The 27,183-nt window shown below is 40.2% G+C and overlaps 1 protein-coding gene and 1 long non-coding RNA gene across 2 annotated transcripts; one reads left to right on the top strand and one right to left on the bottom strand.

The window, feature by feature from the left end:
* The first annotated feature begins 14,440 nt into the window (after positions 1-14,440).
* Positions 14,441-26,699, top strand: LOC120561410. Its single transcript, XR_005639595.1, has 3 exons — positions 14,441-14,531; positions 14,920-14,965; positions 26,542-26,699. It is a non-coding gene; the product is annotated as an uncharacterized LOC120561410 (long non-coding RNA).
* tcima (transcriptional and immune response regulator a) lies at positions 15,179-16,212 on the bottom strand. The gene has a single exon (XM_039804518.1). The coding sequence runs from the start codon at positions 16,069-16,071 to the stop codon at positions 15,769-15,771; it is 303 nt and encodes a 100-aa protein (XP_039660452.1). The 5' UTR covers positions 16,072-16,212; the 3' UTR covers positions 15,179-15,768.
* Positions 26,700-27,183: the final 484 nt, after the last annotated feature.

The following is a 27,183-nucleotide window of genomic DNA, read 5'->3' as shown; positions in this document are numbered from 1 at the left end:
GTTTGTCTGATAGCTTACGAAAAATATGACTGATCTAATGCTGCAAAAAAGAGGCCGTAACATTTAGACATGAAACGTGACGTAGTTACGTGCAAAAGTTAACTTTCAAGTTAACCTATGAACGTCAGTTAAAAAAACAACGTTGACTTTTGGTTTCACAGGGGATACGGACACTGTTCTCCTAGGTAAAAGTCCAGTGTTTTTGGTACAATAAATCAATAGAGGCTTATCATATCTGACTTAATAGAACAATCTGTTTAGTCTGGTACATTAGCAGCAGGTCAGTGAGTTAACCCTCTTTGTATGAAGTATCCACAGAAACAACAATCAAGTCAGGTACATATATTTATTTGAGTGAATTTCAACCGGGATGTTTTCACCTGTAAACATCATTGCTGTGTGATATCTAACTTTAAAAATTAGCTAATTATTTATCCAGTGACTGTGGTGATAGCAGTGTGGAAAACGTTGTACATTTTACAATATGTTCCCAATAAAATAAATGATTTATAACTATCCGTTAATCTGTGATACTGCTTAAACACCAGATGGCGCTCTTCACTTGGCATCCAAGCTGGAGCTGCTCTGGACTTTTCCCTGGCCCTGAATCCAAATGCCAACTAGGCTCAGCAGGTTAAATTTCACTCCCACCCTCTTCGTCGTGTCACTATGCCATTGTGATGTAAATTATAGTAGAGGAAATTAAGACTGAAAAGGTATCCTCTTCCAGTGCTGATACCGTATGTTGATGTGCATATAATCTACCTTGTAACAATACAGGAGGACACTTTAAAATGAACATCTAAAGCAAATTGGCTTTAAAAACTGTGTTGAGGTAATATCAAAAAGGGTTCTAATTGTAATGATAAATACAGCAGGTTGCATAGACCAAATCTGGGACTTTTCAGTTGAGTAAAAAGTCACGGACAAAGAACCCTGGTATGAAAACATGCCAAAAACTGTTGATTTGGCGTTGGGAGAAAGTCTGTAATTTCAATCCTTCAAAGCATTATTTAAGCAAAGTTATGCTAAAATTAATTAAATGACACTCTGCAGCCGTTGGAGATCTGCCCCGTGATGACACTGATCTCCAATGCTGTGACATAACCCCTGCCGGGATAAATGAATGACTCATAATTCCGGGCAATAAAAAGCTTTCTTCTCGCAGCTGTTCTCAGCGCCTGGTTGAACTCCTTCAGCATCCGCAGATATGAAGTCACTCATGATTTATAGGTTTGATCTCTCAGCCTGATTATTGATGCAAAAAACTGAGCACAATTTATACAACTGTGACCAAGTCTCTTGAGTTCTGCCACATACACCAAGAGGGACAGCTTTCCCCTGGGTCTGAACAATGAATACTCTAAAAATAAAGCTTTCCAAAGAATCACAGAATCGTGTCACTAAAACACAAACTTCAGCCTGCTCATTGGAGATTACTGTTATGTGTATGGTGTGGTGCGTCTGCTCTGGCCGGTATTTGTCAGCTGATCTGCTTATGGGCTTTACTGTAAGAGCCAGGCTGCCTGGATAAAGCAGTGGTAAGGTGTGCTCTGATATGCTCTCTCCAGCTCCCTCTGACTTGACCCACAGGGTTAATCTGAACAGGTTTGAAAACAGTTCTGGGGCAGCCAGCCTGGTTCAAGCACATGCAGGGCAGGCAGATACTCACTGTTGTTGTTGAGTATGCTGATCCAGCATTAAAGCTCTCTCTGTGCAGCATAAAAGCCTCCTGTGTCAGCCCACTTTTTGACTGGCTGGTTTTCGCTTGAAAGGCTTTATTTTTATTATGTTATGGAAGAAGCTGCACTGTGAGACAGTACTTAGCCACAGCAGGGCTTTGAGCTAACTGCTAACATGCTCACAATGGAACAGTACAGCGGAGGCTGATGGTATTGTTATTAGTTTTGAAGGTATTTGGTAAGAAACCAAAGTATTGGACAAAAAAACAATTTTATCTGGAATGTCACATCAATTCATTGAATAGTTGTCAAGATATATAAATAAAATAAAAAACATTCTGCATCATGTTAGCTCTGGGGGATCACCAAAGTCATTAGAATTCAACCTCAGGGACCATGAATGAATTTAGTGCCAGTCCATTGTGTGAAGATATTTCATTTAGCGAAAACTGACCTGCTGTAGGTGGTAAATAAAAAGTCAGAGGATCATCAAAGTCATTACAGTTTATCCTCGTCCTGTGGGGAGCTTGAATGTGCGTTCCAATTTTTATGGCAATCCATCCAATAGTTGTTGAGATATTTCAGTCTGGACCAAAGTGATGCACAGACCAGCATTGCCATTCCTAGATCCGTGCTGCTAGCATGGCAAAAATAAAAGATGGGGAAAACAATATTAGTTTGAATCTGTAGACGCAGATAGATACAGTTACACTAAGATAACCAGTATTGGGAAAACTCTTTCTCAGCTTGTATAAGTCATGTGCAAAATGTGCATTATTTTTCTTGTAGCAGATTAAGGTACTAGATATCCTTTTAAGATTGTCACTATTTAAATATTCCATTTAAAAAAAAATATATATTTCAGTGCCAATGTTTGATGGTTTGTTATCCCTAACATTCCCAAGTCTGTTTTACTGTACTGTTACATAAACACTTAAATAGATCATTCCTTTTTTGTGAAGGAAACATGGTAACACTGTATTGTATTCTATAGTATAGTGACACTAACATCAGGTAAGGACATATGGTAAGAAGTATGATTCCCTTTGTTTCCTATGCATGAAATATTGGATTATAGATTTAATAGTGTTTTATTTGTTCTGTCTAGGTTTCCTCTTTCCTATGGCAGCTGGAAGTTAAGAGGAATATTGGAGAGGCAAATGCCATTCTATTACATGTAATACATGACCAGTACCTGCAGTACTGACCCCATTAAGGACCCTCTTACAACAATCTCCTCCCTGTACCAGTCATACTCACATCATGTGGCCCTGCTGGTTTGCCAAAGCCTTCATCTTCACTGTGGCACTGAACCGACATCAGTAGCCAGATTAAGAGCACTCATTGCCCACGATCAGCCTAACAACTAACGACTGCCTCCCTCTCGCCCTGATTGTTAAAGTGATGTTGATTATAGGCCAAGATAAATACAGCCCCTCACATTTCAGCAGCAGCTGAAGAACAGAACAGAGGAGGGAGGACTTTAGCGAGGTTCTGAGATCCTATGTTGGTTGAGCAATGCAGCACAGTCATAATAATTTTGCCATTATGTCTGTGCTTAATTGCAGAAGACACTATGAAATATTTAAAAAGTTTTTTTTTAATTAATTAATTAATTCATTCATTCAGTGATTGCAAAACCTTCATCCCTGGATCATTCATCTAGCACCATCATCAGGTTATTATAATTAGTTGTGTATGGCCAAATACCCATAAAAGGAATGCCCTTCCCATCACCCTATGCTGTACTTTATGTTAAATTCTCATTTCAAATGTTAACACAAACTATATTTACTAAACATAAACAGCATTATCGTTTTGATCATGTTAGAACACATTTAGTTCAAAGCATCGCTGTGGGGCTTAATCCCAGCACGGCTGTAGACTCTTTTATAGCTCTAACCCCAACCGGCCCCGTCAGACACCGCCTACCAAGAGTCTGGGTCTGCCGAGGTTTCTTCCTAAAAGGGAGTTTCTCCTCGCCACTGTCGCAATAGCCACTGCTAATGCTTGCTCTTGGGGGAATTATTGGAATTGTTGGGGCTTTGTAAATTATAAAGTGTGGTAAAGACCTACTCTATCTGTAAAGTGTCTCGAGATAACTCTTGTTATGAATTGATACTATAAATAAAATTGAATTTAATTTAATTGAATTAACACTAAATTACCAGAAGTATGCAAAGCTCTTTGAACCATCTTTAGCATATCTGCTTTTTAACCAAGATTTCTTCTTTGTCACGTGGGCAAAACGTAATAAAAACTCAATAATACACATAAAAACAACATGTATAATGATCTAATCTACGCATCTCTTTAAGCAATGAATCAACATCGGGACAAACATCTTTCTGAAACTCAAAGGGTTCAGGTTCAGGCCACTGAGAGAGTCATTGTGACTGTAAAAGTATCAGTGAAATGTGTGTTATGAAGATATAATTAGAGATAAGATTATAAGATTGCAAAGCACAATATATCACAAGTAAACAAAGTGCATTGTTCCTTTGAAAATCACTGGCATGTCTATTATGTTGCATCCCCTAATAAACTGACCCCAACAGTTGTTTAAGACATAAGCGCTAATGTAGAGCATAGACGCACGCTTGGACAAAAGCGTGACTGTAGCAGGCGGGCTACATATCCGCTCTCCCAGTAGCATAATGCCTGACGTTTGCCCACTCAGATATGGATCAGCTACAAAGCAATTGAGCCTTAGCAGTTTCCTTTTTCATTATCAAGTTCCTGTCTCAGCTGATGGATGTTGGGCAGGCCTGTGTGTTTGGAAGCAGCTATTGTTATGCACATTTCACTCTGGAACTGTGAAAATTAACATTTGTCTGAGAGCAAAACTTATGCAAACCAATTGATATGATATTTGCTGACCGGTCACATGACAGTTAAGTTTAGTGGTCTTTACAGTTAAATTTAGTCGACAAAAGGTTACTAGGAGCCAGGTGCTGGGAGCTGGGTTAGGTGGTGTCCTAAGACAGGATTGAGGTGTGCACAGTGTCTGTTTCTTCATTAGGTGTGTAGTTGTTTTGATAAGCTCACATTTCGTTCAGATACTTTTCACTTAATTTATTTTGCAATATGTTAAGTCTTTAACTCAGACCTGCAAGGCCCCCTCATAGTAAAAAGTCCAGTCTGAAATTATTGCAACTTGATGACACACAAACAATTATTATTTTTTTTGTATAGTAGTCTCCTGTTTGCCAAACTCATTTGTTAGTAGCACTACTAAGTTTCTGTTGTTTCTATTGTTGTTTTATTTTTTATTTTAATTTTATTTTTATTTTTTGCTGCTTTCCTTGAGTGCCAAGAAAGGCACCTTTAAATAAATTGTCTTATTATTATTATTACTAGTAGTTAGTAGAATTAAGTTGTTTGTAAAGTTGAGGTGTGAATGCACAGCAATAATCTCACTTTCCACTATCAGCGATTTACAGTCCAGAGTCCATTCAGTCTGAGAAAGCCTTAAAAATTCTAAATGGCCGTACTGCACCCAGGGCATGCACTCACTGGCCTGGCACACATTATCTGTCTGCTACATTTTACCAGCCAAGCACTTTGATCTGTATTATAACGTTGGTGTTCACCTGCAGTATCTTATATACTCTCTGGACACTTGTAAGGTTGTTGTCATTATCAGCAACGGATTGCACTTGACCAGCTAAGATAGTGTCAGCCCTTTGCACTGAACTATTCATTACATCATACATTCATTCCACTTCCTGCGTACAGCTAGCAGCTTAGTGTTGGTGTTTCCCTGCCTTTTACCCAATATGTTCTGAGACAGGCTGTGGCTATTATTTAAATTCCTCTGCATCTATGATAACATGACGCTGCTGAAATATAATATATTCTCTGTGGGAGATATGGGTGATTTCCACAGCTAAACTAATATGTCATACAATTAATCAATATAAGTCCCATATAAAATGGACTTTACACCCAGTCCAAGAGGGAATCCCATATTTCTGTTGGCCATTAACAGACTGAACATGTTTCTATGCTGATACAGGGATTTTTACAATCAAGTGTGGTTACAAAATTGCACAAACTGATGCCAAACCCAAAACATAAGCAGTCAAACACATATATACAACAAATAATTGATATATAAATAGGTGCTAATGTCTGCTATTGTTTCTAGGCCTGCACTTCCTCCTTCTCTGGGCCATGGATCAGCTGCACCTGCAGGGCAAGAGACAGGAGGAGAGGGTGGAGGTGTAGGAGGAGGGGAGGAGGGGGGTTGGCAGACTGAACAGAACAAAGGGAGTGAAGGGGAGAACAATGGTAAGGCCTTGTGGTGGAACTGGAGCGAGACAGCATGTCTGCAGGGCCCCCGCCTGCTTAGCCCCAGAAGGAACCTCCAGCGCCACATAGGAAACGGTTTTCTCCAGACCTGCCTAAAACACACACACACACACACACACACACACACACACACACACACACACACACACACACACACACACACACACACACACACACACACACACACACAAATACTTATTAAACATACAAACACACACTGATACAGAAAAATGTGAACAATAGAGGCCCCCATCCTGACCAAGCCCTGGACATGACTCTGCTGTAACTCCAGGGACTCATCTCATACAAACTCAAAGAACAAACTGTCCTGTCAGGGAGACAGTTCGAAGGCAGAGGTTACTAAAGGTTAGAACATTTTGTTGAAGATTCAGCCCTCGGTCTTACACACTCTGCTTACACAGCACTACCTCTCCAGGGTTACTACTGGTTAAGGCCAGTTCCTGTTATCTATCTCAAGTTCAAGGAGAACAACATTTGAAATATGAAGCTGCCAGTTGGGGTTCTTCATACTGTAAGGCATGACTATCAACAATCAACTAACTATTTTGTTAGAATTGTATACTTCACTTGATGCTTTATATCATATTAAGGCAATACACTGCAAGTGAATAGGGTAAAGTTATTAACTAGTCGATATCACCATGAAACCTACCCAGTTTTTTACTTACATTAAGCCAATAATTATTTTTTAATTACAAGTTTTCTCAAAATGTTGTTTCAATATGCAAATGATGCATTATCTTATTAAAAATGCACTAATTTGCATAACATTCTAGAAGAGAAATCTGAGCACTGAATAAAGCCAGGTTCAAAATTAAAAATCTTTTTGCCCTGTTTGTGGACATGCAATGTCCTATATATCAGGCTGTGATTAACATATGAACAAAACCCTCTGTACGAACCTGCAGAATATATATGAATACCACTGGAAAGTTTGGTGAATGGAAGTGCTACTGAAGTGGAGATTTCTGGCTCAGAAAAAAAATTATTTGGAGAAAACGGCCTTTAAATATTTGTATTGTCATTAAATCTGCAGAAATGTTGTGGAGAAAATATAATCCAAAATTCATAATTAGCCAGTGCACGGAAACCCAACATGTCTGCCTCTTCTGCAAACAAAAAGAGTTGTCATTTGCTGCAGTGTGTGCAGGCTGACCGTGTCATGTTGGTAGTTTAGTATTTTAGCCATGCTAAGGGGCTTGTGTTAGAGATGGCAATGTTGGTTAGTCAGTCCACAACTTTGCTCCGGACTGAAATATTGCAACAACTGTTGGATGGATTGCTGTGAAATTGTATACAGAAGTTCATGTTCACCAGAAGATGTATCCTAATGACTTTGATTTGCTGAGAATAGCAGGTGTACAGTTTTCTCAAAAACTGTTGCCATTTGGTACAAACATTCATGTCCCCCATTGGGTGATCTGTAATCACTTTGGTGATCCCTTAACCTTTCATCTAGTGCCATCAGCATCGTTAAGATGTTTAGTTGTTCAATACTTAGTTTTTTTACCAAATATCTGAAAAACTAATGGCATTCCCATCAGACTCAGCTGTACTTTGTTTGTAATTTATTTTGGAGTGCCCCAGCGGTTTAGGGATTGATTGGTTCACATGCGGCCAAGCGCCTTTGTTGCATGTCTTTTCTCTCTCTCTCTCTCTCTCTCTCTCTCTCTCTCTCAAAAATTGCTAAAAAAAAAAAAAATAATAATTCAAAATAATGTTAGTATTAAGTGTGAATGCTCAAACTAAGATGGTGAACAGGTTGAACATTATACCTACTAAACAACAGCATATAAGCATAGCATTGTCTTTGTGAGTATGTTAGCATGTTAACGTTAGCCTTTATCTTAAAGCACCTAACAGCAAGTACATTCTCACAGAGCTGCTAGCATGGCTGTGGACTCTAAAGGGCGGATAATATTATCAGCTGGAGCATGCAGCACGTCCTCGACGCCACTGTTTACATAACGTTGTCGTTCAGCAGTGTATCGGATGCTCACATCGTTATAGTTAGCTTCGGCTAAAATGTTGTAGTATGTAACATGAGTTTAAGTAACATACTTGTCCCTATTCAAATAAATTTAAATAAATAAATAAATAAATAGTTATAGTTAGGTTGTCATTGTTGGTATGGACGGACAGTGTTTGACAGCACTTTGAGGGATATGCCAGAGGCAGTATAGTTGAAGTACGTATATATTCTGCCAGATTTACGCTTTCATCTGTCAGTTACAGGCTCCTGCTGCTCTTTTCTCCATCCAAGTAGAGTTTCATCTGGACAAAGTGGGGGACCAACTGTGTTGAAATTTAGGGGGGATATTTTTTAAAGTGGTTCTGCCGTGATAAAAAAAAAAAGCTAATAAGATGAGTCTGTTAACAAACAACATGTGTCTAACTGGTTTAATCTCAACAACATCAAGTATAATCAGAGTACATGACCAGTATCAGGGTGAAATAATGTATACTTGCAACCAGACCACATGGAATCTTCCTTGGAACAGCACTTCTACCACAGTATAGTTATAATTTCTATCCATGTTTGTCAAAACGACAAGCAGCTGCAAAGACAGGAAGATTTGCTGTCGCAAACCACAGTGTGGTCCTGAGCTGGCATGATGTTTCCACTGTTTTGCTTGGGATGCAGATGAAGCGTCATGGTGTCTGCTAGTCCCTCTGTGAGTACCGTCCAGGTGGCAGAGGTCACCGCCGACGCAGACCACTGACGCAAGATGTACAGCAGTGTTAATGTGAGGCCCGAGCAAATTGCGTACCAGAGCAAGGACAAGTATGCACAACACACTGAGTCATCTAAAACCAACAAAGAGAGCCCTCAAACTGTCCAGCTGCTACCGGCTGGCTCCCGAGAGAATGACATTTGCACAAAGACAATCAGAAACCGCAAATTCCAGAAAATCCTTTATGGATTCCGAGGAATGTGTTTCATTTTCAGTCTGTCTCTTTTGTATTCCGATCATGAGCTACTCCGGATGATGTCGCTACACAAATTTCCCTGTGGGAAAAGCTATGAGTCAGACAGGCCAGCATTACAGTCACTGCTCTTTTTCTACATTTATCTTCCTGTATGGATCTTACATCACCATAATAACCTCTTAACCTTTGCCCTGTCCTGACCGGCCAGTCAACCAGCTGCTTTTGACGGTGGAAAAAAATAGGGCAGTGCATTGATCTGAACTATCAAACACACTCTACACTAGAGGAGGCAACTTTGTCAGAGTTAAGGAGACGGGTGCTTGAAGATTATAATGTGACACAAACAGCAGTCACAGTCATTCACGGCAAGCTCTGTTTTCACTTTACTATAATAACTGGATCAAGCAGTAGGAGCCTGTAACTGATGATTAAGCAGATTTATCAAAATGAGACAATTGTTATGGCGAAAATAACACATTCACTAGGTTCTAACCACAAAACGAAATATTCCTATTTTGTGTTGGTTATTATCAGAAGGGGAATCATCATGCCCCTGTGTGGCTATATACCCAAAATATCCACCTTTTTCATTTTTACTGTCTGGACTGGCACATAATTTGGTACAGACATCCATGTCCCCTACAGGATCAATTGTGATCACTTTGGTGATTCCGTAACCTTTAATCAATTTTTTTTATCTTTTTAATACTTTGGTTATGACCAGAAAGCTGCAAAACTAATGACATTCCCATCAGCCTCTGCTGGAATTTATGTTTAAAGCTACATTGTGTAAGAAATTGTATATGACAACCGACTGAATATTACTTTCTAGCCCTTCCCATTCCGAGCGCATTTCAACTCTTACGGTGGCCGAACCCGAAATTAGCTCTTACTATCTCCATTGTTTACACGCAGCTGTTCTAGCCACTCCAATTGGTTTTGTTGCTTTGTCGCGTTGTTGTTTTAATTCTCTTTTTCGCTTCCCTGGCAAGTAATCTCCCTCTGGCATTCGTCACGGTGCCACTGAGTTTAAAAGTGCGAAAGGTGGAAGTATGTCCCTCTTTGGCTAACGTATTTTAAAGATGGAGGCGCTACATGGCTGCCGTCATTCGAGCGACTCGCTAGTATGTATTCTGAATGATTCTAAATGGCAGATTCTACGCTTACGCAATACTTTGATAAGTTGGTGGAAGTAATTGCACATGAATGAGCACATATTTGTGAAAGAACAAAGGGTTTTTTGCTAAGAATCAACTCAAAAATTGTAGGTTTAAGCATAAGTAGTATATTTGCTAACATGCTAATCTAAGAGTGACATAAAAAAATTATGAACATTATACCTGCTATACAACAGCATGTTAGCGTTGTCATTGTGAGCATGTTTGCATCCTGATGTTAGCATTTAGCTCAAAACACCACTGTGCTTAAGTACAGCCCCCACCCTTATTCTAACATTAAGCTAACCTTGCTAACCTAAAACGTTATTCAATCTGACGCCTCTGTTGATGTAGCTGGGAGACCAATGTAGAATTTCGGCAAAAAATGCAGGGTTGTCCGACAAATAAGTTGAACCTGGCTCAACTTTTGCCGGGATACAATGCATGTCATTGGGCCATGCACTTTGCTGGCACCTTAGATATGTAAGTGCATCCCGTGTTACATAATTGGAGGTAAAATCTTTTTTTCAATAATATTATAAACCACTGTGCAGCATTTTGGCATTGATAGGCCTTCACATCCATGGATCTGTTACTTTAACTGTATTTTTGAAGGAAGGGCTGTTTTGAGTCTTAACGTGCACTAACTTAGAAGTATTTCAAGACACTTTTCACATTTTGACGATCACCTCAAACCCATTGAACTTTTTATTAATAAATTATAGACATTTAATACTAAGGGAACCACGGTTGAGCCTATTTCTAAGGAAGTTTGAGCAGCTAGTGTGTGGGTAGCTGCTGGTAACCTCCCCCACTTGTTTCTTAAAATAAGCAGTGTGAACAACAGTCCTTATTGCAGTGTCTGATAAACGGGAATATAATAATTGTAGTCACTGTCTCACCACTTTTGGATGGCTCTCTGATGCGGTTTTCAGGAAAGATCTGGCAGCTTGACTTTATTTATGAAAAAGCAAACTAAATATAGAACAAAGAGGAGGCTTTTCTTAATGTGAACCCGGCCAAGTGTCACAGCCCACAGCGTCTTATCAAACAGGACACTGATATATGTCGAGGGCTGTTGATTTTACGCCAGGATCTTTCAGCCCAACGCTGACTAATCCTAAGCCTGTGTACAGCTCATGCTTGGTTCCTCATCACAGGTTTGGTTTGAACCGGTTTTCACTGGAATCACAACTGCCACTCCCGGCCATGTAATCACTGATCTAGCGCCTTTTTTCTTCTTTCTCTGTATTTATCAAACCCCCACTGGCTGTATTCATGAGAAAGATAATATTTAACATTTCAAGGAACAGGCCAGTTCTTGCTTTGACTGCCCAAACAGAGAGGGGAGGTTTCTCTTTGTTCAGGCATGAGGATGAAGTAGATCCTTTTGTAGCCATGTGGTCTATATTCTGTTATTAATATGCATGTTTCTCAGAAGAAGAGCACAAGGACTCTTTAGAATTATAAATATTCTGGTATTTAATCTAAATCTCACGCACCCTCCTAATAGCTGCTCTAAGCTTTTCTAAATATAAAAACGGACACAAATACATCAAATAAATACACATTTAATTTCTAAGCATTATTTTTGATCTGCCGTATTTCATTTATTTTCATGTCAAGCTATTTCTTTTTGTCTTAGTGTGTGTATTTTGTGCAACATGATTCATTCACTCTTTTTTTCATAGTTTTCAATCATGCATAAGTTCCTAAAACACTTAACAACATCTTATAGTCTCATTTAAATCATTTCATTGCACCCCTGCTCCTGCTCCACACACACCTCCACCCTGTATCTTCCTCTATCTTTGGTAACTGTCCTCCAGGCTCAAAGGCTGTCTGCCACAGTGTCTGTTGACATCAAACGTTCACCGTTTCTAAGGCCAATGAAAGGCAGGAAGAGGGTGGGAGAGGACAGGCCCAAGTCCAATGTTTCATTCTGCTGCCAACACCGCAAACACAGCCAAGACATTCTGCCTTAAATATTTAGTTTTTTTTTCTTAACAATGATAGCCCTAAAAGGGAAAGGGGGCCAATAAAAGCAGCTGCCTGGTGTGACATACACGAGCCAAACAAACGGGACAGCTGAGAGATAAAAGAGCAGAAATAGAGCATGATTTACAAACTGTGATAAAGTGGTAAATTAAATGGTGGGTGAACTGTGACCTCTGTAACCTCGGCTTAAGGTTATAATTAATTAAATAAAAGAAACATCATATTCTAGAAAAAGCATTAATAGAAGACTACAAAATGTTTATCGCCATATGTTCAGACATAATTCCTTTCAAGAAATAGTTCAACATATTTTTCGCTTTCTTGCCGAGAGTCAGAGGAGAAGTTTGATACCTTCATGTCTTTAAATAAAAACAATGAATAAATAGCACCGTAAGCAGCCAGCTAGTTTAACACAAAGAGATTTATGTTGCTTCTCATCTGACTCTTTCCCAAAATTAGTGATGATTTAAACAGGTGTGAATATAAAGAAAATAAACACACTTGGCTTTAAATTCATATTGTTACTTTCATTATTCAATACTTACATTTTAACCATCTGAGGACAAAAGATGCACCGGCGAGTCCAAGCGATGTTTGACAACACTTTACAAAATTCAATTTTATTCATTGGTATATTATTTTCTTCATATGTTACGCTACTCTTGTGAACCCAAGCCTTTTGTAAACTCATTTCAAGCACCAAAACAATTGAGTGTAGGTTTGTTTTCACAAGAGATTTGAGAAATATTTCCGCTTCAGGGCCAAATTATCTCTTTATACATTGCTCTGGAACAATTTTGAGCATCGCTAATCAGAAAGCTGAGTTTGTTTTGAACCTGGCCACCCACTGAACTTGACTTAGCCTCCCCCCTCCACCTGGTACTACACTATTTTATGTTAGTTGCACATGCACTTTAACACTACACCACTGCACTTTAAATATGCTATTTGCACAAGGGCTTTAACTTAACTTTTTCTATTTTTATTATTTTTACTACATTGCACAAGTACTGTAGTCTATCATCAGAGCCTGTAAATAATGTCTATGGTGTTGAAATGTGTCTTTTAATCTTGCTGTGTATGTGCACTGTTTGTTGGAGCGTGACGACCTACATTTCGCTGCATATGTGCCTGCACATTGTGTCAATGACAATAAAGTTGAATTGAATGGAAAATATTTCCGCTTTAGGGCCAAATTATCACTTTATACATTGCTCTGGAACAATTTTGAGCCTCGCTATTCAGAAAGCGGATTTTGATATGAAACACATGGGGTTTAATGAAAGAAGATATCTAAAAATGCCCTTAGACCTCAGAGGGTTTTAACCTGTATATGAGAAAGCCATTTTCTACCTCATCTTTAAAAGTTGCCTATGGGGTAAGAGTTTAAAAGTTCAAGTTAGATTTGAGTGTGAGCGTCTGACTATCTGTGGCGTGATGTCATTGGTTTCTGGCGTCAGCACACAAACACTCCTTATACCAGTCACAGGTGATTATTCACCTGAGCGTTCCGCACTACAGGGTGACTGACACTTGAGCTTCCCACATCTCGGCACATGCGAGGAGCACCCACAGTCAGATGGCTTCATGCGCAACAGCCCAGAGAACCGGTTTGGGCTGGTAGAGGGACTATCGAAGCAAGCAGATTAGCTGGCATCCACTCAAGTGATCTGTGTGTCTGCAGCTAAGCCTACGTACACACCCAACCACTGATGAAACCCTGTGAAATATACCACAAAGGTTTTTGAAATAGGGTGTAAATGTAGTAGATTCAGACTCCACTGCAGCATTTAAGTGCCTTCCTTAAAACTCATTTTTACAAGATGGTCTATACTTGCATCACTGCATATTTACTCTTTATATTACTATTTCATGTACTTTTATTTGAACTTCACTGTACATACTTAAATTATGCTTGATTTGTATTATCATTTTAGTACTTGTATACATTGTATTTATAATACATTTGGTCTTTTATTGAGATCCTATCTTGCATTTTCACTGCTTAAAATATGTGCTCTCATGTTCTATGTTTGTAAGGTAATTGTATTTTTGTAAATCTTTTAATCTGAAAAGTGCAATATAATACAATTATTATTTTAGATGTTTGCAGTAATGGAGAGATAATGTATGCTCTTCTTCAGAGCAGAGAATCAGCGGGTGACGAGGTGAAACCCCCAGCCGTCTAAACCCACAATGCTGGTGAGACAGGTTCTTATCTTTACAGCAGGGATGATTAAATAGATTCCTGCACCAACATGATGTGCAGAGAAAACCATCCAGCCCCCACCCTGCCAGCTCAAACTGGTTCACACTGGTCTGGTAAAGCATACAGGACTGTGAAGGTTAACCACATCCTCCTAGTTCCTTTAAATGCCCTCTGCTACATCAGACTGAAGAACAATACAGGCAGAAATGTGCTCATCAGGTGCCTACTTTGTTTTTTACTGTGAAATAAATATAATCCTAGATTACATGACTCAACATTTTACATGAGCTATTATATTCCTATGTGGTGTATCCATCTGCAGCTAATGTCAGAGGCATGAGGTCAAGACTAACTCAGCAGTTTCCTTTTTGTTTGCTGATTTGGATTGTTTGACCTGAGTGGGTTTCCCTGTTTATGACCGACAGAAATGTCACAGCTGTTGGACTGCAGACAGCTAAGATGTGTTATTTAAAAAAAAAAAATCATGTTGACAAGTAATCTTGAATAAAAATGTATAATTTTTGAAGAAAATAGGTCAAATTTTGTACCAGAATTAGAAGATGATGTCACTATGCTTACACTGACGTAATCTCTTTTGTTTTTGCAGTCCACGCTTGTGGTTTGACACCTCACCAATTCTTGAGTGATAAAAGGTAAACACCATTGTGATGCCCCATAAAGTGTTTCTTTTAACATAATGGAACCATTATTCAGCCTGCCAGTGTGCCTACTTTACATGTATCTACCATAACTAAACAGGATGCTATTTACCTTATATAACCTAATGTGATAACCAAATATTGGCATTAAAGCCACACAAACAACATCCATGTAAATGACCTGTGTAATAAGGACAAACAAGGTTCAACTTTTGTATAGAATGAAATAATTTATTTAAAAAAATTACAAACAAAGGAACTTATCATGAATGCAAATTATTGTGCTATAACATTTTGTGACAATAACACATTAGTGGCCACTAATGAGTAGTTTTCATATTACAAAAGTGAAGCTGAGAGACAAGGCATGTGTTCAGGACAGGCTTTCCTGTAGGCAGTTTTTTCGGCACTATAAAGTCTCATATTGCAGCCATGCACCGACGTAATGTGCACCTGTACAATGGGCTGCTTCACAGTCAGGCATCCACAGGAATGCGTTCATAAATTCAAGTCTCAGGAAAGTAGTGTATGCCCTTCATATTCCCAGTCAGTTCGTCAGGCCTCATCCGTTTCAGGCAGGACTCTCCGCTGTCACCTCCATCCACGAGGCGACAGCTACAGCATGTTGCCCCTCCAGGCGGCCGGCTGCGCATTCTCCTCCGCACCTGACGCTCCTTTTTCAGGCGAAAGGTGAGCCGCATCTGCGGCGGTAACCCAGTCATATTGGGAGTGTTTTCACATTCGGCTCACACGTGAGCCGACATAGACACAGGCGGTAAGGGACTGGTAAAACACAGTCAACTCATTGTTAGCAGCTGACGGACCATGCCCGCGATCTGGAGGAACTTGTCCTTCTTTCGCTGCTTCAGAGCCATCAGGGCACGGGCCGTCTCCTCCGGGTCCTGGGTGTAGGAGAAGATGCTCCTCACTCTCTCCTCCGCCTTCATGTCGCCCGTTTTCTGGAAAAGTCTCATCAGCGAGTCCTGGTTGACCTTTTCGAAAATGTTGGCCACGGCCTTTTTACGGTGCGCCGTGTCAAACTTGTTGCCGTGGACAGTTGGGCTGACACGGTGGCATTCGGATGACATGTAGGACGACATCTTGTCTTTGTTTCTCGGCTGGATGTCCTGGTTTTTCTGCTCCAAGAGTGGCCCTCCAACTCGGCGAGGATGAGTTGTTAGGTGCGCACTGCTTTGGGTTTGGGTGAGTAATGAGTGAGTAGCGGAGAGCTGAGCCTCTGAGTATTTATAGGGCTGCGGTGGGAGGTTCGCTCTTCCGGGACGCACTTCTTGTGGTGACATCGCAGCCAGTGAAGCAGACAGAGCGCCGCCTCTCTGTCTCTGTGCGCAGCAACATTCCAAACACGCACGGCAGTCTGAGTGATGAAACCCCTGTGCTACATGTATAGCCTATACCTTCATCTCGCTGAATGATATTTGAATTAAATAAATGGCGTACTGTGGTATTATAAGAGTGCTGTAATGTCAGCCTAAATGTAATCCAAATGCACTGGTTTATAATCTATGCATTCGTAAGCAGATGTTTACTGTTGCAGTCTACTTTGTTTTAATCTAAGCATCATCATATACAATAAACCCATTGTGCATTTTGTATGTTAAACATTTGTCTGCAAAGTAACCAGCTATAGCCGAATAAGTGAAATCAGTGAAGTAAAAAGGACAATATGCACACATGAATTGTGGTGGAGTGGAAGTATGAAGCATCACAAAATGGAAATTGATTACTCAAGTAAAGGACTTTAAATACGTTTAAGTACTTTACAATGTACAACAAGTTACATTGCACCACTGGAATGGGCTACTTAGCAATCAACAGAATGAAAACATGCACATTAAGAGCCTATATGATGATGTGTGGTATATTTGTACGTAAATGTGTAGGGCACAGATGTGACAATCAAGGCATGATATCTTGGCTCATCTGTGTCATTTTTGTCTATTGATTTGTTATTCTTGCCGGTTAACAAGGCACAGATCCAGTGTACAAACCATGAGTAAAATAAATAAAATTATTAGTCTCTTCACTAACAGAGATGTGTTTACTGAATGAGTGGTATTTTCCTCTTGGGACATCCATTTACACTTGCTGAAGCTCTAATGTAAATGTAGTCTTTAGTCCTAATGTTGTAATATTGTTTTTTATATGCAGCACTTACGGTACAGTACTGTGTTTAGGCTATCTATTTTTTGAAGTGTTATTTTGGAAGTGAAATTTACACAGTAATCAACCTTCAGGTTACTGAAGTGTGTTTGGTTTACTGTTTCCAAAATTGCTACAGAAGATTATATCTCCCTTTTCCAGTCAGCAGTGCTAAAAATATGTGACTCACATTTTAGACTTCAGATGGTGGGGTTAGTGAGTTGTGTTTACGGCCAATGCAGCCTGTCTGATCTGTGTTGATAAGGCTGCAAGGCGTTCCCCCTTGAGCGGCAACTCTCCTCATAAACATCAACAAGTGTCAGTCTCATGCTGATGTAACTCAAATGCTCAAAATGGTCCCTTCTAAAAGTGTGACCACAGCTTAGTCCCTTATATGGAGAAAAAAAACTGTCAAAAGCAATGTTCATAAGTGGCTCAGGAAGTGTATTTCCTTCTCCAGGGGTCTGCAGAATTCAGTTCATGTACGGTACGCCTGGCATGTGGCATTGACTTTGTGTGCTGAGTCGAACAATGAACCAATGATCCTTGCTGAGTCTAAAGTGAACCAATACCCAGATCCTCGCTGACAGCTTTGTTTTCTAGGTCTGTCAGAACAATGTGTCGCCACAGGATACATTGTCTGTCTCAAGCTGGCATGGAGAGAGACAATGTCACTGCACTTCCACACAAAAAAAGTGTCGCCTGGTGGAAACAGCATATTTATGACCCCAAAGTCTTCCCCACGGCACGAGAGAACAAGCAATGCACAATGAGATTTCTGTGAGTAGACGGAAACTGGAGCCTTGAGCTGCTCACCCTATTCTCCTGTCCACACCAAGCATTCATGCTTTATCATAACAAAAGGGGCACTAAATTTAACTGGGGGTCAAAGTTTTGTCATCTTTTTCCCCATGGGGAAACTCCCTCATGTATCCCTTAAAGATAAGATTCCAAAGATGTTTAACATTTGGCTCAAATTACATAACCACGCTCCCTAATGTCCCAAAAATAGTCCAGATAACAGATAAGAAAAGGAGGCAGTAGGTTGAGACTTGCACCAAGTGTTAAGAGTCAACACGGTCAATGTTCAGCCTTATCTATCTAGACCAATTTCGCTGTGATTCCCTTTTCACCATCTTTGTTTATGGTTGTACTATACTATATGATAGTAGCTACATTTCTCTGAAACCACCTCCAGAATTATTTGTCTCTGGCGAGAGATGTTTTGCCCTACAAGAAGGCAGGGCCAAACTAGGATAATAATTAAAATAGGTAAATAGAATAAAATAGGTCAAGGGACACCTTTGAAAATGGCCTTGCTAGTTTTTCCCTCGCAAAAATTTTGCAAACATTTGGAGAGTTATTCGGCCCACTTCCCAAAAAGCTATGGTGGTTGGTACATGTTATTTTCCTAGTTTCATGTGATACCAATATCTTCATTTTAAAGTCCACTACAGCATTGTAAAGACAGTAATGTTGGCTGGTCCCGTGGTTTTCTAAGGGTTAACACTGGTCTGACGCTCCAGGCCAATCAGCTGGCCATCAGCAGGAATTTACCTGTTGCTCTGCATGGCTAGTGCAGGCCTGCAAATAGGCATTAGTCTTTCTCGTTTACAAAATCTTTCAGCCTAAAATCAGGACAAGATTTTGAAATGCGCCAAACTATCATGACCCGACAGTTTGTGAAACAACAGGAAGCATGTATGTCCCAGCGTGTGGCATTGACTTTGTGTGCTGAGTCGAACAATGAACCAAAGATGAAGTGAAACTAAAGTGATACATTACCCCACGCATAGGCCAACGCACCAGGTAGCCAGACATGAATAGCTTCACAGCCTGCCCTGTTTGATAGTTTGATAGTCTGATCACTTCTGTACAGTATATACTTATTTTTAATTACTGTATTTCCCTTATCTTTTTATCATTTTCATTTCATACACCATGTCTTGGATCAGTATGCAGAGTAAGTCTGGCTCTTCCACACATACATTGCAGGATAGGAGAAAACAAACAAATCCTTTTTTTAAAGCAATCATAAAATAATGTCTTGGGCGGCGCTAAACTCTGGAATCAGCTATGCTGGCTCATGCGCTGGCTCTGCTGCAAAAAAAGGGTTTCAGGAAGGAACTTGTTTTGGTGGAGAATTTGCACCCCGATTAAAGAAGACGCCACATAAAATATGAACTGTTCACACAATAAAGTAACGTGAACTATTTAAATTAGCTGGATACATGGTTAAATGTAATTTGCTGTTACCAGTGTATCGCCCTGTGTAATGTTACCTCATCCACAGCAATCTTGCCACAACTGGTCCCAAAACGTCCCAGTTAGAGAGTAAATGTTGTGACGTTAAACAAATTATTTGTAAATCTTTACATTTATTCCCAGAAAGAACCAAGCAAGCCTGCCTTGCCGCACCATCCAAATTTTCTTAAAAACGTGCCATTTTCAGCATGTAGCTTGGTAGGTCACCGTTTGTTGTCTCTTGGAGATTTGCAAGGCGAGGGACATCTGGCGATTATTCGGTCGTTGATCCAGACAATCACTAATGTAACCCTGAAATGTAAAAAAGCAATTTTTTCTGCCATGTAGCAAAGCTTTTCTGAAAAAAAAAACCCAATAAAAAAAGCATTACGCAACAGCCAGGAGACAGTTTTCCACAACACCTTGTAAAACACAACTTCAGTTTTTTTATGGATTAAACAAACAACGTCTCTAACAGGACGTCTCCTAACCGACCAAGGCTAGCTTTTTCCACTTTTTTAAAGCCTGTATGCTAAACTAAGTTAATCTGATGGCTGTAGCTTCATACGTAACAGTGACAGATATAATAACAGTGGTATCAATCTTCAAGTATATAAGTGTATTTCCAAAATATCAAACTGTTCTTTTAAACTGAGCAGAATCAACTACATTTCTCTAGTCTTTTCTCCAAGTCTTTTTGGATTTCCCCTTATTCTTTTAAATAGCAAGTACGAATTATATAGATATTACCATTATAACATGTTTACTATAAATACAATTTCATCCAAATAATACGTGACACATGCAAGAGTAACCTGATAGGGAAATCTTTGAACAGTGATGGTTGTAAAAACAGAATGTGACATACAGTACAAAGACAAAATGACATTATTTGGACACGTTCAATCCTCTGTAATTCAGAGATACCGAATGACAGATCTCAGGGTGTTTGCTTTTCTCTAAAATGGACACGCTGTGTTTTAGACATGCCTCAATTGCTGTTTACTATTTGTCTTGTGTAATCGGCACATGTCCCAGATATCCGAGACAATTTCAATGTTCAACACATGAGGTAAGCAGAGACAGCTTTATCAGAGGTTGGTTCACAGTTCTGGTAAGACTTTGACCTTTGAGTTCACAGTCATATGATTTTGTGTTTAAAACCCACCAGAAGAAAAAAAAACATAATGCTATATTGATAAACCCGTATAAGGATTATGAGGAAGATATAAATACTGATTCAGTTCATGAGAAGGAAAGCTGCTGGCCCTACTTAACTATTAACCAGTTAAGCAGTTAAAAAGTTGGGCTGAAGTCTCCAGGTCAGTTGGTCAATTGGTTGGCTGATATGCTCTGGTATGACCAAATTCTCATTGGTCGGACAATCACTTTCATTCATTTTTCCCAGCTGAAAATTGCATAAATATTTTTATGGTCCCGCCCCTCCTCCACTGTGATTGGACGGCTGGGTAAAAAATGACAGTGAAGAGCACTCCGCAGCGTTTTACCCAAAGTTGATATTTTTCAACTCTCTGCCAGGTTGCTAGAAGGGGGGCATGTTAGCATTACTTAAATTTAACTGTCACTGTAGGTGTCATGTCTGATTGCCTGATATTAACACAGGTCAACTTTGACTCACTAAAAACAGCAATAAAATTCAGGAATTTGATGTAGTATTAAGGGCAATGTGCAAGCAGGGGGCCCAGTTTGGGCAATAAAAACTTGGCCAATTACGGTAAATATGAGTTCAAAATAATAGTTGCAAAATGTTAATCAGGGTAAGATTTCCCAGAAAAGGGTGAAATGGGTAACATTTTACTTGAAGTACATCATGACACATTGCAAGCAGACTATAAACCCAGCATGGCTTAGACTTTCTTACAATCAAATCATCAGAAAAACTGCAGCTGCCTCATAAAGTATTGTTCTTTTGTTTTTATGTCTTGCTCATTTCTTACATATAATGCAGTTCAAATGAGCTCAATTTCAAGTGAATCGTTTTGAAACCTGCACTAAGGCTATTAGGGAACGCACCATGTCTTTTATTTAATGAGATGGGTTGGAGCGATACATGTTTCATAACCTGCTGGGGTGAGCAGCATCAGAGCCACAATAGACCAAGCGTTAACACTTGCATGCAAAGCAGAGTTCATGTTTCCTCTTTTCTCTGCTCCTCACTTAATCTGACCTCCCCCAGTGACTGGCTTGTGTGTGCAGATTAAATAACTGATTAAATAACTTGCCTTGGTGGAAGGCAAGGCACCATTACACTGAACCGGCTCAATCCGGCTACTGCTGCTTGGGTCACAGGGGCCCAAGGGCAAATCCACTGTATGTGTCCACACGATGCTCCCCAGTCAAGATCCTGAACTGTGCCTGCATGTCCAGGCTAGATCAGGTAGATGACAATAGGGTCACTGATCTACAGGGTGGTTGCTGAAAAAGCTATGCATCCTAGCTGCTTTTTGTTGTCTTGCACATGTATTAATTTGTTTGAGCACTGTTCCGGTGTATAAGCTAGAATTGCTTCATAAAATCATCATAAAACATTTTATGGATGACAATGCCGGTTGGTCAGTCCCCCACTTTGGTCAGACAACTACTGCACAAAAAAGTTCTATAGACATTTGTGTTCCATAGAAGATGACTTGAGTGATCCTATGACTTTTCCACTTGTGCCATCAGCAAGTCAAGTTTATACTTACTCAGTGAAATAGCTTTCAATAGCTTGAAATAGACAACCAAGGAATCGACTGACCCAACAATACTTTGGTTTTATGACAAAACTAGTTCCCATCAACCTTAGCAACAGTGTTTAGTGCTAATTAGCTAATTTTAGTATGCTAACAGGGTAAACTTAGACAGTGAACCTTTGTAAACATCAGCATATTAGCATTATCGTTGTGGACGTGTTGGCATGCTGACATTAGCATTTTGCTCAAAGTTCCACTATGCCGAAGTAAAGAGCCGCTAGCATGGCAGTAGACTCCATGCGGGGAGGTGCGGGGGCCCGTTTATTGCTGCTTGCAGCATTAATTAGGGCCTGAGCCCCAACAACGTTGGACGGCAAAGGCCTTGTTTAAATTCCATGTTGTTTTTAAGTTCTCCTGGTCCTAACTAATGCCCTGCAACATGTAAAATATTTTTCATTTAGTGACATCAATACACATAATACACACAAAACACCCGAAAATATTCTTGGTTATGGAGGGTTGATGGTTAAGTATCAAGTAGCGGTTCTATTTACACAACAGGAATACCCTCATCAGTTCAAAGCTCAGATCAACATCGAGACTGAAACTGCTTTAAAACACCATGCCCATATCACTGTTACAGTTTCTGTTTATCATTAGCTGAGCCTGCATAGCAGAGTAGCACAGAAAAGCGCTCAATCAATCAATTTTATTTGTCACATGAAATTGTATGAGGCACAATTACAGTGAAATGTTATCATCAGCTCCTTCAACTTGATTGTTGATTCATCATAAAGCAGATAGTGGCTGTCAGATCAACAAGCAGATTGAGTCATCTGGTTGAATGGCACCATGACTGCATGATCCAGCCAAGTCTTGGCGTAAGGACACCGCAACGCCCAACATCCCACTGGTAATCGCCGCAAGCTGACTGGCAAGCCCAGCAGTGAAGTTGCCGTAGGTGTTCAATTCCTTAACGTTTGCCTTGTTGACCCATCTGATGTAGAGATGGAGATGGGTTTTAATTGTCCACGTGGTCAGGATCGTTGCCATAGTTCGTAGCTGATAGCCATCTTCACCTTTTTCTCTGTGTTTACTCTGATGTATATAATTCAAAACGTTGACAGGCCAGGTTCTGCTAACCTGGCCTGTCAACGTTCCTGGCCTGTCAGCAGGAAACTGGTGAGTTGATTTCCCTATCCTGAAAAGTGACTTGCAGTCATGAGATGGTTCCAGAGATGGTCTTGCTAGCTTGAGCTCACCTTCTCCACCTTTTCCTCTGTGGTTACTCTGATGTTTATATGATTTGAAAACTTGTAGGTGGAGAAGGTGAGCTCAAGCTAGCAAGACCATCTCTGCAACCAAAAACTTGAACAGCCAGTCAGCTAGTGTTGAAGTTAAAAAAGTTAAAACATTGTTGATGTTTTAGAGCAATATACTTTTAGGTTAAAAATGTAACCTATTTTATGTAAACTGCTGTGAGACTGAGTGACACTGAAGCTGAGCCGAAAATGATTGTTTCAATACTGATTAGCATTCGACTGCCTCACCCCAACCCTAGCTTCTAAAGAATTAATTAAGTCATGTCTGTTAGCATAGAGGTAGAGACTCTAGAAGACCTATTGTTTAAACAGCTTTTGCGAGCCATCCCCAGTCTTGATTAGGACAAAGAATGAGTATTCCTGTAGTTTTGGAATCAATTGCTCCTTGCTTTCTCGCCTCGCAGATTTCCTTGGATTGTGGTGGCACCTAGATTGTGGTTGCAGCTGCTGCCGTGGTCCTGCCCCATAACCTGCACTGCTACTACTATTATTATTAGTCATAGTTCTATTATCGTTACTGTTACTATAATTGTCACTGTTCATCATGTCATTCCATTATATATATCCAATGCTATAATTATTGTGTCATATTTCTTTATCTACCTCTCCCCCTCTCTCCAACTAGTCGTTTCAGATAGCCTCCCACCAAGAGCCAGGTTCTGTCCGAGGTTCCTGTCTGTTAAATGGAAGTTTTTCCTTGCTACTGTTACACCAAATGCTTGCTCCTGGGGGAGGAATTGTTGGGTCTCTGTAAATTATAATGTGTGGTCTAGACTTAATCTAATCTGTAAAGTGTCATGAGATAACTTCTGTGATGATTTGACACTATAAATAAAATGTAATTTGAATTAACCCTGGATACACTGCTGCTGAAAGCTTAGCATGAGCTCAGATATCTTACTGTCTCCATGGCAATACAGTGGAGGGCAACATGAGAGTCAGTGGGTGGAGGTGGAAAGAAAGTCAGAAAGCAGGATATACAGCTGGGGTTTGACTGGGTCACCATAACACTGCACCAGCAAACAAGCAGTGACTCAGTGTGTTTAAGGCACGGTAACAAACTGTTTAACTGGAGGCAGAAACAATCTCTATGGAGCCATGGGTGACTCTCAGTGAACGGGAAAAATGTCTCATTTGATATTCCAGAGTAAGGTGTGTAGCTGGTCATTTGTGTCACTTTTTTACACACAATTTGTCACACACAGTTTTGCGAAATACATAATTAAAATGAACAAAGCTAAACTGTAAGTTCATATTCCCCTAACATTTTGACCCCTTCACCCCTACCTTACCCTACCCTAATTATGCTTCATTATACATCAAAACTCTGTTTCAGTTGGCTGATTCACACTGGGAGGTTTTGAGTACAACCACAGTGTTGTACTAGTCTACCACTACATAAATGACTGGATGAGAGATGGTCAAATGTGCTGACCCCACATTAAGTGAACAGCACAACAGAGAGCCACATGAATTGATGGGGTTTGGTCAAGTGCCAGGTAAAGGAAAGTGCTGGAGCCGGTCGACAGCAGGCCTATTGTTCATAGTGGCAGGAGTGCAAGGTCATATCAGAGAGGGCGGAGGAAGGAACACCCAAGTCTGAACTGATTAACAAGTCATCTGCGGCAGGATTCTTGATAGATCTGAGACAATACACCCTTTGACTGGACGCTGCGTGTACTCGCGTGTCAAGTCTGGGATTTGTATTGTTTTTTTTCAGTTAAACGCTTACTGAAGACGATGCTAACGGAAATTTAAGGGTTGCACACAATATCCAGTTTTAGCAGATGTACTCTTAGTAGTCTGGTAGTCTGGGTAAAGCAAAAGAGTTTTTCACAAATATGTTATTAACCACCCAGCCAATTTCAAATGATTGAAAGAAATCAAGTATTTCAAATTAGATTTAAAATCATGAACAAATAAGCAGCGTTCTCTGCTCTGCTCCATGGCGACTAGGGTTGCCAACTGTCCCGTATTAACTGTGACGTCTCTTATATTGGGATTAATTGATTTGTCCCATACGTGACCTCCCTTGTCCCGTTTATTGACAACTACGCTGATCTAACCAGTGACTGATACAACACTAACAGCAGCAGTGCTGATGACAACACTTTAGAATGATCACTGACGCCCGTCATCATCGAATCACACAGCCCGCCCCTCACGCGCATCAGTATTCGTTTAGTAATTGCGCAGATTTCTCAAAAAAATAAAAGTTAAGGCAATGTGTGAGATTCAGTCGATTTGGTATGTGGAAATACGGATTAAACGGCAGATATGAAAAAAAAGAAAAGACAGTGCAGCAACAGTAAACCAGGGAAGTAAAACATATGTGGGTTAAGCACGTCAGCGATGACTCAACTAAAAGCCTTGTGTACTTTTTTTCGCAGGGAAATTTCAGTTGGCCATGTTGGTGAGAATGACCTAACTCAACATGCTTCCAAAGAAATGCACACAATAACTAACTATTATTAAACCTACCGTATGTTGCCATGGCATGAGAGTTATGTATGTAATATTATATATTAAAAATAGCTATCATTGTGACAAATGGCTTGAAACAATACACTGTATATTCACAAAATACCATACTCGCACTGCTGCGGCAAGCCACCTTTTGTCCCTTATTTTATAGTGACAAAGTTAGCAACCCTAATGGTGACAGACTGTCGTTCAGCAGCTAACAGCAGCTAACGTTAGCAAAAAGCACACACCTACAGCAGTGAGCAGTAACTGCCAACGGGCCAGGTAGCCAATTCGGGCTGAAAGACTGAAAGGTACGTTAGGGGCGGCTATTTTGCTTGTGTTTAATGAAGTAAATGAATTAATTTAGGTTCAGCCACCCCTCAACCACACCTCTAATCACTGACCAGCCTTTATGTTCCAAGCCAACCGACTCAGTGCTGTTTGTCTCCGCATTCTCGACCCACCCTCCCTTCACCTTTGATACCTCGACTTCTCACCTACCTCATCCCTTCATCCCCTCTTCCCTACTACCCTCATCCCTTCATCCATTCACCCCCACCCATCCCTCCCTCCATTCATCCCTACATTGACCCACTCATCATCTCCTCCCTCATCCCTTCATCCCCTCATCCCTCCTACCCTCGTCCCTTCCTACTCAGTCCAGTGCATTCCTCTCTCATTCTAGGTACCGTCCGGGGGGTTTGAAATCAGCTCGGGTGAAAGCACCTGAGACGGAACCCCCACACTGAGTCTCACTCCACCCGGTCTCCAGTAGCCTACATCCTCCCGGACCAACAAACCAGACGACATCTCTTTTCAGTCTCACCCCCCATCCAAATCTATTCCTATGCTCTTAACATTCAATATAATCAAGCATTCATAAAAACTTTGAATGTCATATTGTTGTGGCGTGGTCCTTGCTAGTATACAATACAATATACAATACAATGGTGGCATTTAACAGAGTTGCTTATTAATGTACAGTATTTATTAGACTAAAAATAGAGACTACACAAAAGAGAGCTTGTGGAACGTAGGGTTTTAAACGAAAAGTTTCAAAATTGTCTGCAAATAATATTTATTCACTTTCTTGCCGAGAATCTCAGATACAAGAGGGGTATCAATGTTCTCATGTAATTCTTGGCAAGCTAGTGAATAAGTGTATTTCCCGCAAATTGGTTATTTCTGGTGCTTTCGAGTGTTAAACTTAAAAGCTAAACTTTGACTTTTTTCAGATAGAACAAACAGAAAACAACATAGTTGAATCTAATTTGGTCATTTTGATCGTGGGCCTTCCTGCTGTCATTTGAAAAAGAGTAGGCTAGAG

This window comes from Perca fluviatilis, chromosome 6 (genome assembly GCF_010015445.1).
Source record: "Perca fluviatilis chromosome 6, GENO_Pfluv_1.0, whole genome shotgun sequence".
Lineage (NCBI taxonomy): Eukaryota > Metazoa > Chordata > Actinopteri > Perciformes > Percidae > Perca > Perca fluviatilis.
Note: the sequence above shows the minus strand (reverse complement) of the source record. Positions and strands in the feature narration are given on the sequence as shown.